At 38.6% G+C, this 12,010-nt stretch overlaps 2 protein-coding genes across 6 annotated transcripts in view; both read right to left on the reverse strand.

The window, feature by feature from the left end:
* Positions 1–12,010, reverse strand: part of LOC131771835 (NACHT, LRR and PYD domains-containing protein 3) — a 39,334-nt gene that overhangs the window by 19,417 nt on the left and 7,907 nt on the right. For 2 of the 5 annotated variants that reach the window (XM_066168024.1, XM_066168028.1), the window contains exon 1: positions 2,727–2,829. The exons of 2 other annotated variants lie outside the window; for them this stretch is intronic. The gene's annotated coding sequence lies outside the window, so the exon portion shown is untranslated. Of the gene's footprint in view, positions 1–2,726; positions 2,830–12,010 lie in introns of those variants that run through there. One more of the 5 variants, XM_066168025.1, reaches the window with a different exon arrangement.
* The window catches only part of LOC131788457 (uncharacterized), a 71,404-nt gene continuing 67,344 nt past the window's right edge, over positions 7,951–12,010 (reverse strand). The window contains 1 exon segment of the mRNA XM_066168005.1: positions 7,951–10,432. Within this exon segment, the coding sequence (XP_066024102.1) occupies positions 8,112–10,432 (2,321 nt within the window). The 3' untranslated portion in view covers positions 7,951–8,111.

Genomic DNA, 12,010 nt, shown 5'->3' on the forward strand with positions numbered 1-12,010 from the left:
CACAGTATCACTCATGAATCAAATGTAGAGGTCACAAGAATAAAGGAAATGATCACCAATTTAAGAAGTTCCTGATCATCAAACAAATTAAAAAAGAAAAACAAATTAGAATATTTTTATCTATTAAAGTTTATTTCTAATCCAAAAACTTCTTTTGAGTGATCAAACTAATCAAACAGCTTTTGTTTGTCAAAATAACAAAAAGGTGTCCTCTCTGGCTCTGAGCTTTTTATACATGTCAATCACATATTTACTAGTTTACAATTCTTAATTCCAAGCATTTTGGTTTTTATTTAATGGTCTGTAAAGAGAAATAAATTACCATGGCCATGATGAAAACAAGTTTCCAGGTTTTTCCCCCCAAGGTTTGCCTCTAACATCCCACAAAATTTCAGAAAATTTTTGAAGTACCCTATGAGATCAGAGGTACTGTTGTTGGTAGCAAAAAAGTCTGTACTTGAGCCTAGTGGCCCCCCTAGCAGGAAGTTGTCCCTGTTTCCTTAACATAAAGCCACGAGGATAATAACAACTCCCCCCTGGATAGGATACTAGTCCATCGCAAGGTTCCCCCCCACCAGCATTTCATCAAGCTTCCCTAACAATTCACTGGTACCCAGTTATACTTCTGGGTGGAGAGAGGCATGGGGAGAGTAAAGTGTCTTGCCCAAGAACAAAACACATCGACTCAGCCAGGTCTTGAACTCAGACCTCTGGAACCTGAGTCCAGCACACTGACTATAGGCAACAATATGTCTCCCACTGTTGTTAGTAAATGGCAATGTTCATCACTGACAAAAAAAAAAACATGGTGCTCTCCTAAGATCACACTCCTTTCTTATTAAATATAGGACTGCATCACACTACAGCTTATTTGGTTTGTTTAAGCTAAAAATCTGTCAACAAGTAACATAAAATAAGTGCAATCCCCAATTTTAAAAACTTGGCAAAGTTTTGCGAATTGCCAAAATTTTTCCAATCTTCAAAAGAGCTATGTCCTGCATAGAAGGCTTCCAAATTTTGGCAAACCAAGCAATCTTGTTTTTTTAACCATTTAGCTGTCATCCCATGCAAGACTTGTCTAGATAAAATTTAAGCTGGAAAAATACACTGTGGTCTGCTGGTATAGTTAATCGCACGCAATAGCAGGACAGAATTTTTTTTTGCTTGTCCATCTGACCCTCTGTTTTCATTTGAGGGAAACAAGAAATTCAAGCGATATTTTCATTCATTTGTCTGACTTGTGTCCCAGGCCCAGCAACTAATGCAAATTTGGGGAATTTAACAAGTATTTCTCCTTCCATTGGAATTATGGAAGCCAGCACAAGTGGTGCAAGCTGCAACCAAAAAGATTGGCAGGAAAAACAGAAAGCAAAGTATGATACATGATCTCAATGTTGAACCATGACTCCCCTGGATGTGGAGTCCTCGACCAAGGACGGTTTCAAAAGCAAGCTCTATTTAAGTAAAGTCTTTGCCTTCTATGTCTAAAAGCTAATACTAGCTGCATAGAAGCCTGCTGATAATGAACCAACAATAGAGACCTGAGAGACCCTGAGAGTTGCAAAGGTGATCATTTCTCTATCATTTAATGGAGGGAGATAGGTTTGTGGTTTGCATGTGTCAATCAATGAAGTTTTGGTCAAAGGGTACTAGTTTGATGCCATTGCCGCCAAAAATTGGGGATTGCAAAATTTTTGCCAATTTCTGCCTTGCAAAAAATAGGCAATCAGACAATAGACCTTAGACAATCAGAAGCCTGCTCTTAATACAATTGCTCATTTGATGGTATATATATCCCCTTTGAGAATAAACCTAAAACAATCACTTTTTTTAGCAAGCAATGCAGCATTGTGTAATAAGAGGAAAATTGTTACAAAGGTTTCTTCCTTGGTCCACACATACTCCATTTCAAAGACTGTAGGTATATTTACTGACAACAAAGATTCAATCACTTGCCGTTTTCATTGTGTAAATGAAGAAAAACATCAATATTTTGTCTCTCGGCTGATTCCAGGAAAGTTATCTCCTCGATAAAACATTGTTTGTACACAACATTCATACTGAAATTCTCAATGTCCTAAGTATGCAAGTTGAAGTTAGCAGTAACAAATATCATCTGTTGTGGGGCAGCTTGATTAGCTTTCATATGGAGAGAATCCACATTAAACTTACGCGCTATCAAAGGAAGATCGATAACATCTTCCACAAGATGAACATTCAATTTAATCTCACGGGGACTATAAAACTATAACTGCATTATTTGAGGATCGAAATCCAAACTGTTTCATGTTTTGATTACTATGTTCCGAATATAACAAATTTTCCATCGCTTCTGGCATCCAAAGTCAGTTGTTCGTTGCCCATCAAAGCCTGAAAATTTTCCGGAAATTTGTCCGATGATGAGCATGTTTTCCGGACGGCGTCTCAAGTTCTAAGAGACTGAGAGGATATTTACTCCAACATGCTTATATCCAACCAAGAAAATCCAGCCAAATTCAGCAATATGGAAACAAATAACGGAGTCAACCTCAAAAACTGGTGAATATAGACATATTAAGTATTACAATTCCCAATGGATTCGAAAATATGAACCTGTTTCCAACAAACGGGAAGTGCTGACCGAAGCACTATTAGCTACGAGGTTTAACGTGGTCTAAAGACACAATTTCCTCGCGGGTAGTTACAGAAATAGAGGTAAAAGTTATATGGTAAATCAATTACTTTACCTTGGCGAGAATCGTCAGCTTAGCAACGTCAAATAAGTCTCTCGAAGTATAGATTAACCGCATAAAACCCGCAACTCAGCCATGTTGAAGACAGCTGTCAAATGTAAACAAAATAGATTAACCGAGGAAGACTAGAAACAAGTTTCTAGTCTTTATATTCCAATATTCCAATAAATTAATTTTAAAATAACTTAATTTGATTTGCGAGTCGATAGCACTTAAGAGATGTTATTGAACAGGAAATGTACGTTTTTGTCTACCTCGTACGTTAAGAAAACAGGCTAAGGAGTAATTCTTTATTGGCAAATTCCTTCTTATTCGTATTAAAAGTCATATTAAATAATAAAAAAAGTTTTATATTCGGAGCTCTCGCTTGTTATTGTAGACGCTTGGACTTGCACACCGATCGAAGCTTGAACATCCTCCCCGGGTAACTCAAGGGCATTTTCCAACAAGGGCCTTACCGGGGAAGGGGAATTTGAACCTTGCTTGGTTGGGGTGGGAAATTTGAAACGGAAGTGTCAAGTCTTATCATTGGAATCAGTACACGTGTTTTAATTTTAAATGAAGACGAGTTTAAAGCTGAAGAGTCCGTATAATGATTCTATTTGATTAATCTTTCAAAACAGATATCATGTGAATATCAATATCATCGTCGATTTATATTACGCTCTTATTTTTTTTTTCTTTAATAGCGTGGGGTAATTCTTATGAGTTCAATCTCCATCCCTTATTTCTTTTTCAAAAACTTGTAATTCGTATTATTACTTTCTCCTCATTCTTTAAACATACCAGCCCTTTCTTTAAATCTTAAAAAACCATGAAATATTTCGATCTTGTCCGATTTATTTTATCAGATTTTATGTACAACTTCCATCAACACCACCGTACCTCCGTTTTCTCCAGCCTTTTCAGTTCTATCAGGAGTATTCACACCTACATCACTAGACTGGCTTCCAAACTTCTTTTGCTCTTCAAAAGTCTCGCACTATTGATGAATATCTCAAGTTAAACAGCCTATCTATTAAAAAAGAAACTGATATATTGACATTTATCTTATCGCCGGCTGCGCCCATGGACAGTGTGAAGCGAATCCTGTGTTCTAATTAGCTACCTGAGCGGGCAAGATGGACCTATCTTACCCGCTCGGGATTGCCCGCGTTGATCGCGCGAAAGGAAAAACATTTGCGTGGAGCAAACTTCCAAAGTTCGTAATTCTTGGACAATGTCGTCGATGAAGTCGCAAAAAAGCGGCGGCAAAAGACAAACAAAACAAACAAAACAAACAAAACATATGAATAAAGGAGGTAAGTTTCCAAAGAAACTGTGGTGCTGCGTCGGTGGGAGAGTATATCAGGGTAATTTTGTGTAATCAACTGAGTTGATAACATAAATTGGCCACGGTAGAGGTTGAAAAGCTGACGTTTCGAGCGTTTTCCCCTCGTCGTCGCTCTGACGAAGGGCGAACGCTCGAAGCGTCAGCCTCTAAACTCTCTGCGGTGGCCAATTTACGTCATCAACTCAGTTGATTACACCTAATTGTAAAGAAAACATAGGCAACTCTCGTGGGCATTATACTGTGTTACAAACACAGTTGGCTTTTTTCCCCGGCTCTTAAATTAAACTTAAAGTCATACCTGATTCTCAATAAAGCGAAAGCTTTTTTCTGTATAATAAGTCCTTTGTATATTAAGCTTGTTCGGTCAAGATGGCTAGATATTAAATGCATTCTTTTTTGCGTATTTATGGACCAAGACTTCGTTCCAGTCCGCATAAACGTATAAAAGAACTCGGCCAATTTCCAGCCGTCTAGGCCGAACAAGTTTGGTCAATAACGCACATCATATATTGGTACCACTATACTGGAATATCATATGGCAAGGTAGTCCAGAGATAAATCCGAGCGTTGTCATTGGTATTTACTTGGTTCGTATTTTCTCATACCTCGCTTCCTTGAGCCGTACTTGGTAATAAAATTCGCGCGCTTTGAATAAATATATGTATTCATTTCCGTAAAATATATTTGGGCCATATTTTCATGGTGAATTTGCCTCGGATTGAAATAGCGCATTCGTTCAAGACAGTTTTGTGGAACAGAAAACAAGGACGGGCGAGCATCAGTAAAACTACAAATGCTACATTTCGATACATTGAATACGAAGATATAGAAAAAAAGAATTCACTAAAGCTTTAGATACCTGCAACATAATGTGTGCTGGTGATCAAAAGGAACATTTCTGAGACGAAAACGGGGAGCAATACATCGGAGTTGTAGATTTCAGGTTTCGTTTTTGATCAGTAACCGTGCGACTTAAGAATCACTTTATGTTCCTTTTGTCATAAAATAATTTTGCAATTTATGAAAAAGAGGTAGGCTGTTAAGCTCTGTATCATATGATAGCCATCTTTAGCACCTTTCACACACCACAAATCCCTCTCCCCCACCTTAAGGGATCGCACTCATGGTAGAAGAGCGGTGTTGCTCGTAAAAATGATCTAATCATGTCATATTCAGTTTTTACAGTAAATTTGGCGCGCATTAACGTCTACGGTACAGCATGAAAATTCTCCGCAAAAAAAGAGATGGTTTTCCGTCTTGTCACGAGCTCACGACAAAGAAAAAGATCCTGAGTCCCCATGACGAATCAAATCTTAGGCCTATGCATTCCGTGCTGCATAGAAGCGTAGATTCCGACGGAGGAGTTATCCGAAGGAACTAGGATTTATTAGAAGGGAAGGGCTGAAAATATTGCGTTGTCTTGTAGTATTTTCACTAGACCCTTATCGTGTATAACTTCTAATATGCTGTTGTGTAATTGAAGTGAAGGAAGTTGTTCTAACAAGAGAATCTTTTAAAGACCTGACCTTCCGATTAGCAACAATTGGCGGATTAGGATACATTTGCACCAGGTTATTGTTGCCTGAAATAAGGTGCCAGTGTTTTATAAGAATCTTTTTGACATTCTGGTTAGCAGGGTTGAAAGTCATAACGAACGGGAAAATCTTTTTAGATGATTTCGGTTTGTTTCTCATAGCCGTGTTGCGTGATGAGAACTGGGCATCGGCAAACACCTTTTGGACGAGGTCCTGAGGGTAATTTCGTTTTATGAGGCGAGATAAAAATTATTTCTTCTTTAACTCAAAAGATTCTTTAACTGAGTTTGTTCTTAGTAAGTGTAGTGGTGTAGTGCCTCTCATTTTAAACCCTTCTTAACCGTTTAGCCCCTAAGAGTGACTAGCATCTACTTTCTCATTACAATATTACCCTTTAGTCACGCACTAAGGTCATGAGAATTATGGAAATGATCAACAACCACAGAAGCTCTGGATCATTACGCTAATTCTCCTTTGTCAGCACCTTAGGAAATGTATAGAGAACAGTGTGGAGAATATACATACTGATGTTAGGGTGTAAAGGGTTAACACTGAGAAGGTGGCGTGAAGATAACTGTGTGTATCTTGGAACGTTCCTGTCGGCTTGTAATATGTTGAAACATCAACGATTTTGCTATCGGTAAACCTCGGTCCATTAAACACTTCAGTATCGAGAAAAACAATTTTTTTTTGATGACTGTTCATTCATGAATCTAAAGGTGGCGCGGAATGAGTAACCAAAATCAATAAAGTTGTTGATTTCGGTTTCGGGAATGGTTCGCGCATAAAAAAAGTCATCAATGTATTTTTTCCAAAGAAATGGTTTCTGTGGGCTTGTAGCTAGTTTGTAGCTGTTTCTCAATAAGAACTATGAATATGACTGCAAAAGCTACCATCATTTTTTTCCCAAAGCTATTGCGAGTGTTTGAAAATAGTTTTTGTGGTTGAATTTGAAAGAGTTTTCTTTATGAATCAGTCATATAAGGTCTCTCAAAACTGCTGTTGGGATCGAAGGTTTGACTGATAATGCTCTTCGTACAGTTTTGACAGACGACTTTAATTCCTTCTTCCTTCCTTTAAACCCTCCATACAAGAACAAAAAAGAATTTCTTTGTTTTTGCGCGCCGTGTCTCCATGTAGGCAATTGTGTTCCGCAGGTTGTTGAAACTCGCTTCCGTCTTAAGACGCTTAGGGGTTGGTTTTTACAAAGGCATGTCGTTTGGTAACTCTTAGTGCTTTTTGGAAGCTAGTTTTGACGAAAGCAAGTCGTCGTTTAATTCTGCACTGGCTCGTTTAGTGCGTACCTTCACAATGGAACGTTTGGAGGCTGACTGTTTTTCTGGGGAGATGTAATTGGCGAGATCAGCAGCGTTTGGCTGTCTCTTATTTTAGCGAGTATAGCACTGACTTTTCTGTCTCCAATAGTGGCCATGAGGTTCTTAGAAGAACTGTTAAGATAGCAAAACCGGTTTCGAAAAACGGACAGTGGCTTCCTCTGTCTGTTGCTTTGTAGGTGCTCGTGTGAATGTGAGCAAGCCAGTGAAGGGGGAGAGGGAGCCTTTAACGGAGGCAGGTCTCGTAAAGGAATAGTATCAAAAGCTTTCTTACGTTATTGCAAACTTAATCAGTAATAAGTTCACCGTTTTTGTAAAACGCCAAACATACCACCTCAATTAAAAAAAAAACAAATTTTTCCGTTTAATCTGTTCCCATCACCATTTTGCGTCTTTGTCAAGCGGCACTAACAGAGCTGACTCGAGATATTAATTTGTGAAACCAGAGATTAAATGTCCAATCTGTGAACTAATCTGAGCTTGGATACACCACGGCAACTTACTCCAAAAAGGTTAAAACCGGTGGTGCATGCTACATAAGCTGGGTTCTCAAGTGGGAAATTTAACCTCCTACTTTATCTCTCGATCCAGCTTTCTACATGTAATTCGTCTGGAACTTAACATAACAGAGCTGAACAACTTAAACGAGGATGAAAAAGTTTTGCAGTGATCGGTACAGTGTAACAGCGGACAGTTAAAACGAAAAATTGTTGCTTAATGAAAAAAAAAACAAAACAAGAAAACCATCTCTTTTTTGGCAGTACTTAGAAGGGTGTGATTTCACCAAAAATCAAATCAGAATAAGGTGAACGGGAAGACATTTTCCTCTTTTTTCTTACCTCGAGAAACTTTAACTAAATGTTCTTGTCCGAAAGCTTCCTTAGATGCCCAGTAGCCTCTCGGAAGATTACCCTCCCACCCTCCCCCGACCCCAAGTCTTACTTGTCACCACTCGAGTGGTCTTCACCCACAAACCAAGTACAGTAAACAATGTCGCTAGTAAAAAAAACCTTTTATGACAAAATATTTGCGGTTCTATTTACATTAAGCGTTATTTTTCACTCTGGTGATTAAAAATACTTCGTCTACCTGGTAAGTCTCTTTGACCCAAAATTAAGATTTGACTTGCAACTATTTATTTTGTTTAAATACAAAAATCAACTAAAAATTGATGAAACTATATAAGATTTAGAATACCCTCAAAAGACAGGTTTAAAGCTGGTCGGTGTCTCTGAGTTATAGCTTTAAGAATTTCGCAATATTCAGAACTAAGAGACGAAGTCAGATTTAGTGTGGTTAGCTTACAGCTTGGATGCTGTAAAGCTTCACATAGACTGGCAAAACTGGTATCAGTGATAGAACTACACCCCAGATTTATTGTGGTTAGCTTGCAGCTTGGATGCTGTAAAGCTTCACATAGACTGGCGACACCGGTATCAGCAATGTTATATTCCTGTAGAATTAGTGTGGTTAGCTTACAGTTTGGATGCTGTAAAGCTTCACATAGACTGGCAACACTGGTATCAGTGATAGAACTGCCCTGCAGATTAAGTGTGGTTAGCTTACAGCTTGGATGCTGTAAAGCTTCACATAGACTGGCCACACCGGTATCAGTGATCTTAGTGATCACTAGACTTAATTTGGTTAACTTCCTTACTACTAATCTATTAATAACATCAACACATTCATCAGTAGAGTAAATCTCGAATAATTCCAGTTCAGACACAAGACAGTGTTCATTGTTTAGTGAATTACAGACTCGTTGTATTCCAGACAGTGTTAGCTGTGATTCTCTAAGTTGTAACTTCTGAACTGTGACGAACTTATCAGAACATTTGTGTTGTGCCCCTCCAGCTTCCTCTTTATTTAGTTCACTCATAATGTCCAACACAAATGATACTCCAATGCAGTCCATATCTGATAAACCCATAAAAGCCATGACGCCATCTGAATTACAAAACGCTTGCGGATTATTCCTGATGAATTTTTTGGCAAATTCTTTGTTTTGATACTCAGTCAGACACGTCATTTTAAGATTACGATGCATAAAGGGCGAATTTAATAGTTTTTTCATCAGTTCTTCGTTTCCCTCACTTGATAACACGCCAGCAAAAAATTGGAAAACCATTTCAGAGCATTCTTCGTCTGGAACGCGATTTTCCTTAACGAACCAACGAGCAGCTAAGAATTCTTGGACGGTTAGATGTGTGAAGCTAAAGTGCTTCGTGGTTGTAATCAGTGCAGTCCTGAAAGGCTGACCACAGTAAAGAAGACCACTACCTTTCAGTTTGCTGACTTCTTCCGCTTCAAAATCGCCTTCCATCTCCCTTTCATCAAAAGTTGGCTTTCTTTCAACCAACAGTTTAGCCGCTAGTTCTGATAATTTATCTAAAGTGTTCTTGATGACAGGAGGGGCCTTGAATTGCTCAGGAATTTCTTTCTGTCTGTATTCTGACTCGGCGTAGTGCTTAAGTTCAAATATTTCAATAAGTTTGGTGTAAACGTCGGTTGTTGAGACAGGAAGGTCATCAGGATTTTCTGATTCGGTTAGGGTATACTCCATCTCAAAGCACAACAGATAACAGAGCATAGGAATATGAGCAAAACTCACAAGGTTCTCATTGTTCATGACATGTTTAAAAACAGCGTTCTTCATATTTTCGTTTTTCTCGAAGTATTTCTCAACGTATTCTTTGACTTGTTCCGACGAAAATCCTGCAATTTCCACATATCGTTTAAAACGGATTCCTCCCATCTCGTCCGATTCATCAGGACGCGAGGTAATCATGACGATAGCCCCTTTCAAGATTTTTCCATTGATGAGTTTTGAACACAATGCGGCCACCGGCATTTTACATCTAGCGTTATTGGGATGCCGTCCATCCGAGTTTCCAGCGATGTTGGTTTTCTGAGAATACTCATCATAGCCGTCGAGAATTATCATTACTTCCCTGGGATGATTTACAATGTACTCAAATGTTGAGTCATCAATGTTACATGTGTCATCCAGTACCGAAGAACAATTTAAGATTTCTCTTAATGTCACATAGTTATTCTCAAGCAAATTCAATTGACGGAAAGTGAGCAAATACACAAACTTTAAATTGGGAAATTCACTGCTTTCTAGTGCTTGAAGTAATTTGTTGTTCGCCCAATCGCGAATCACCTTTTGGCAAAACAGGGATTTCCCAATCCCTGCTTTTCCAACGACAAGAATAGAATTAGCACTTTCCTGATCATCAATCACGCCAAGAAATATTTCACTAGAGTGCTTGACTGGGGTACCGCTAACTTTTCCGTAGTACTCAAGCACTTTTCTCCTTGAATAACATGTCTCGTCATTCTTGATCAGGGCTTTTCTTCCATGTTGCATGAGAAGATTAATGAATATTTCGTCTGTTTTCGCGTTGGTAATCGTGCGAGAGGCAAGCAGTTTGGGTTGGAACTCCGTTTGGCCTATGATGGAAGTCTTTAAAGCTGAAGTGTAGGCACTTACGGCTAAAATAAAAAAAGAAACATATTTAATAAATAACATGACCGCGAGGATAGCAGTTTATTGGTACTTTCACTAATAATCCACAGGGTTTAACTGTTTTGAGGGCAGGTCAATAAACACACAGGCTTTGAAGAAAAAGATCTTAGGCTACATTGGTCTTACTCTTATTGATAAAAAAAGTATGACAAACTAAAGGCACATTAGTACCACACATATTTCTAAGAAGCTTAGTCTTGCATGTAAATTTCAAAGCCTAGTGTCTGACAGAGAATCAATTCCAGGATTGGATATCAGAGCCCCAACTCACGGACCCTATAATGGTTAAAAATCGGCGGTGGTTTGGGGAGGAAGGCCCCCCTCCGAGAGATCCTGGCCCCACCCCCATCAGATCCACTTGTCTGACACACAAATTCTCGAAACAACAGGATCACATAATACTATCCTAAAATAACCAATGGTAAAACTTAGGGTAGTCCTGTCAGAAGCCTTAAAGTAGACTATCCTGCTATCAGTAAGATCCCTGAATTGAAATATCTTCTGATTACAATATATCAAAAGTATCTATGAAAATGTTTAAAATATACAAAAAAATTAATAGGAAAAAAAGACAATTAAGATAATTCACGTGAACAAAAATTATTATAAACAGAACAGCTATAATAACAAAAGATCTCTCAGCAACTTGCGTCCTTATCGCAGGCAGGTGTATTTGATTACTCTGCCGCGTAGCGCGCCAGTGAACCCTATTTAGTTTTATTAAAAGTAAAATAATTCATAAAATACTAAGGGGAGTGTCTTTTGAAACATTTTTTACATAACTAGATTTAAAGAGTGTTCATCACGCCTGCACGCAAATGTTGGCCGCTTAAGGGTTTCCATAGAAGCGTTATTCCTACCTCAAAAATTAAGTACATATGTTTAGTAAAAAAAGCCTCTTGGTTGGCTAGTATGTCAGCTAATAATGTCCACGACTGAGAGATTGTCCTAAAAATGAATAATTGGCCTAAAAGCGAAGCTTCCAAGCCACCTGTAAAATCATAGGGAAAAAATTACAGCCAAGAACATTATCAGCCGACATACAAGCAAGCCAGAAAAGGGTTTATTTATTCTATAACCCTTCCGTTAATTCTTTAGATCGCAAGAGAACCGCTCGCAAAAAAGCCAGTGTTGATCTGATGGCGGATGTGTATGTGCAACAAGCTTTTAATATCACTGGATTCTAAAAAACGAGTTCGCTTTTCTTCTGTGCAACAAAATAGAGATGAAAAGATAGAGCTTTGGCGCAGAGTATTTTCTGCTTCCTTTGTTGGAATAAGAACAGTCCATGGCTCTTAGAGAAAGATTTACTTAATCATGTGTCGAAACACGACGATTGTTGTGCCAATCGTTTCCAGTCCTATCTAGTTTAGGCCAAAGTCAAGCTAAAAAAACAGTTGCGCATCCGAATGCCCCAAGTAAGCTCGATTGGATGGGTGGAGGGGATGGGAGAGGGTAGATCGAGGAGTAATTTTTGACAACCCCCCTTCCTCAATCACAAATTTCTGAATCCCCTCCCTACACTTGCTTATAGAGCGCCCGCA

Source organism: Pocillopora verrucosa, chromosome 6 (assembly GCF_036669915.1).
Source record: "Pocillopora verrucosa isolate sample1 chromosome 6, ASM3666991v2, whole genome shotgun sequence".
Lineage (NCBI taxonomy): Eukaryota > Metazoa > Cnidaria > Anthozoa > Scleractinia > Pocilloporidae > Pocillopora > Pocillopora verrucosa.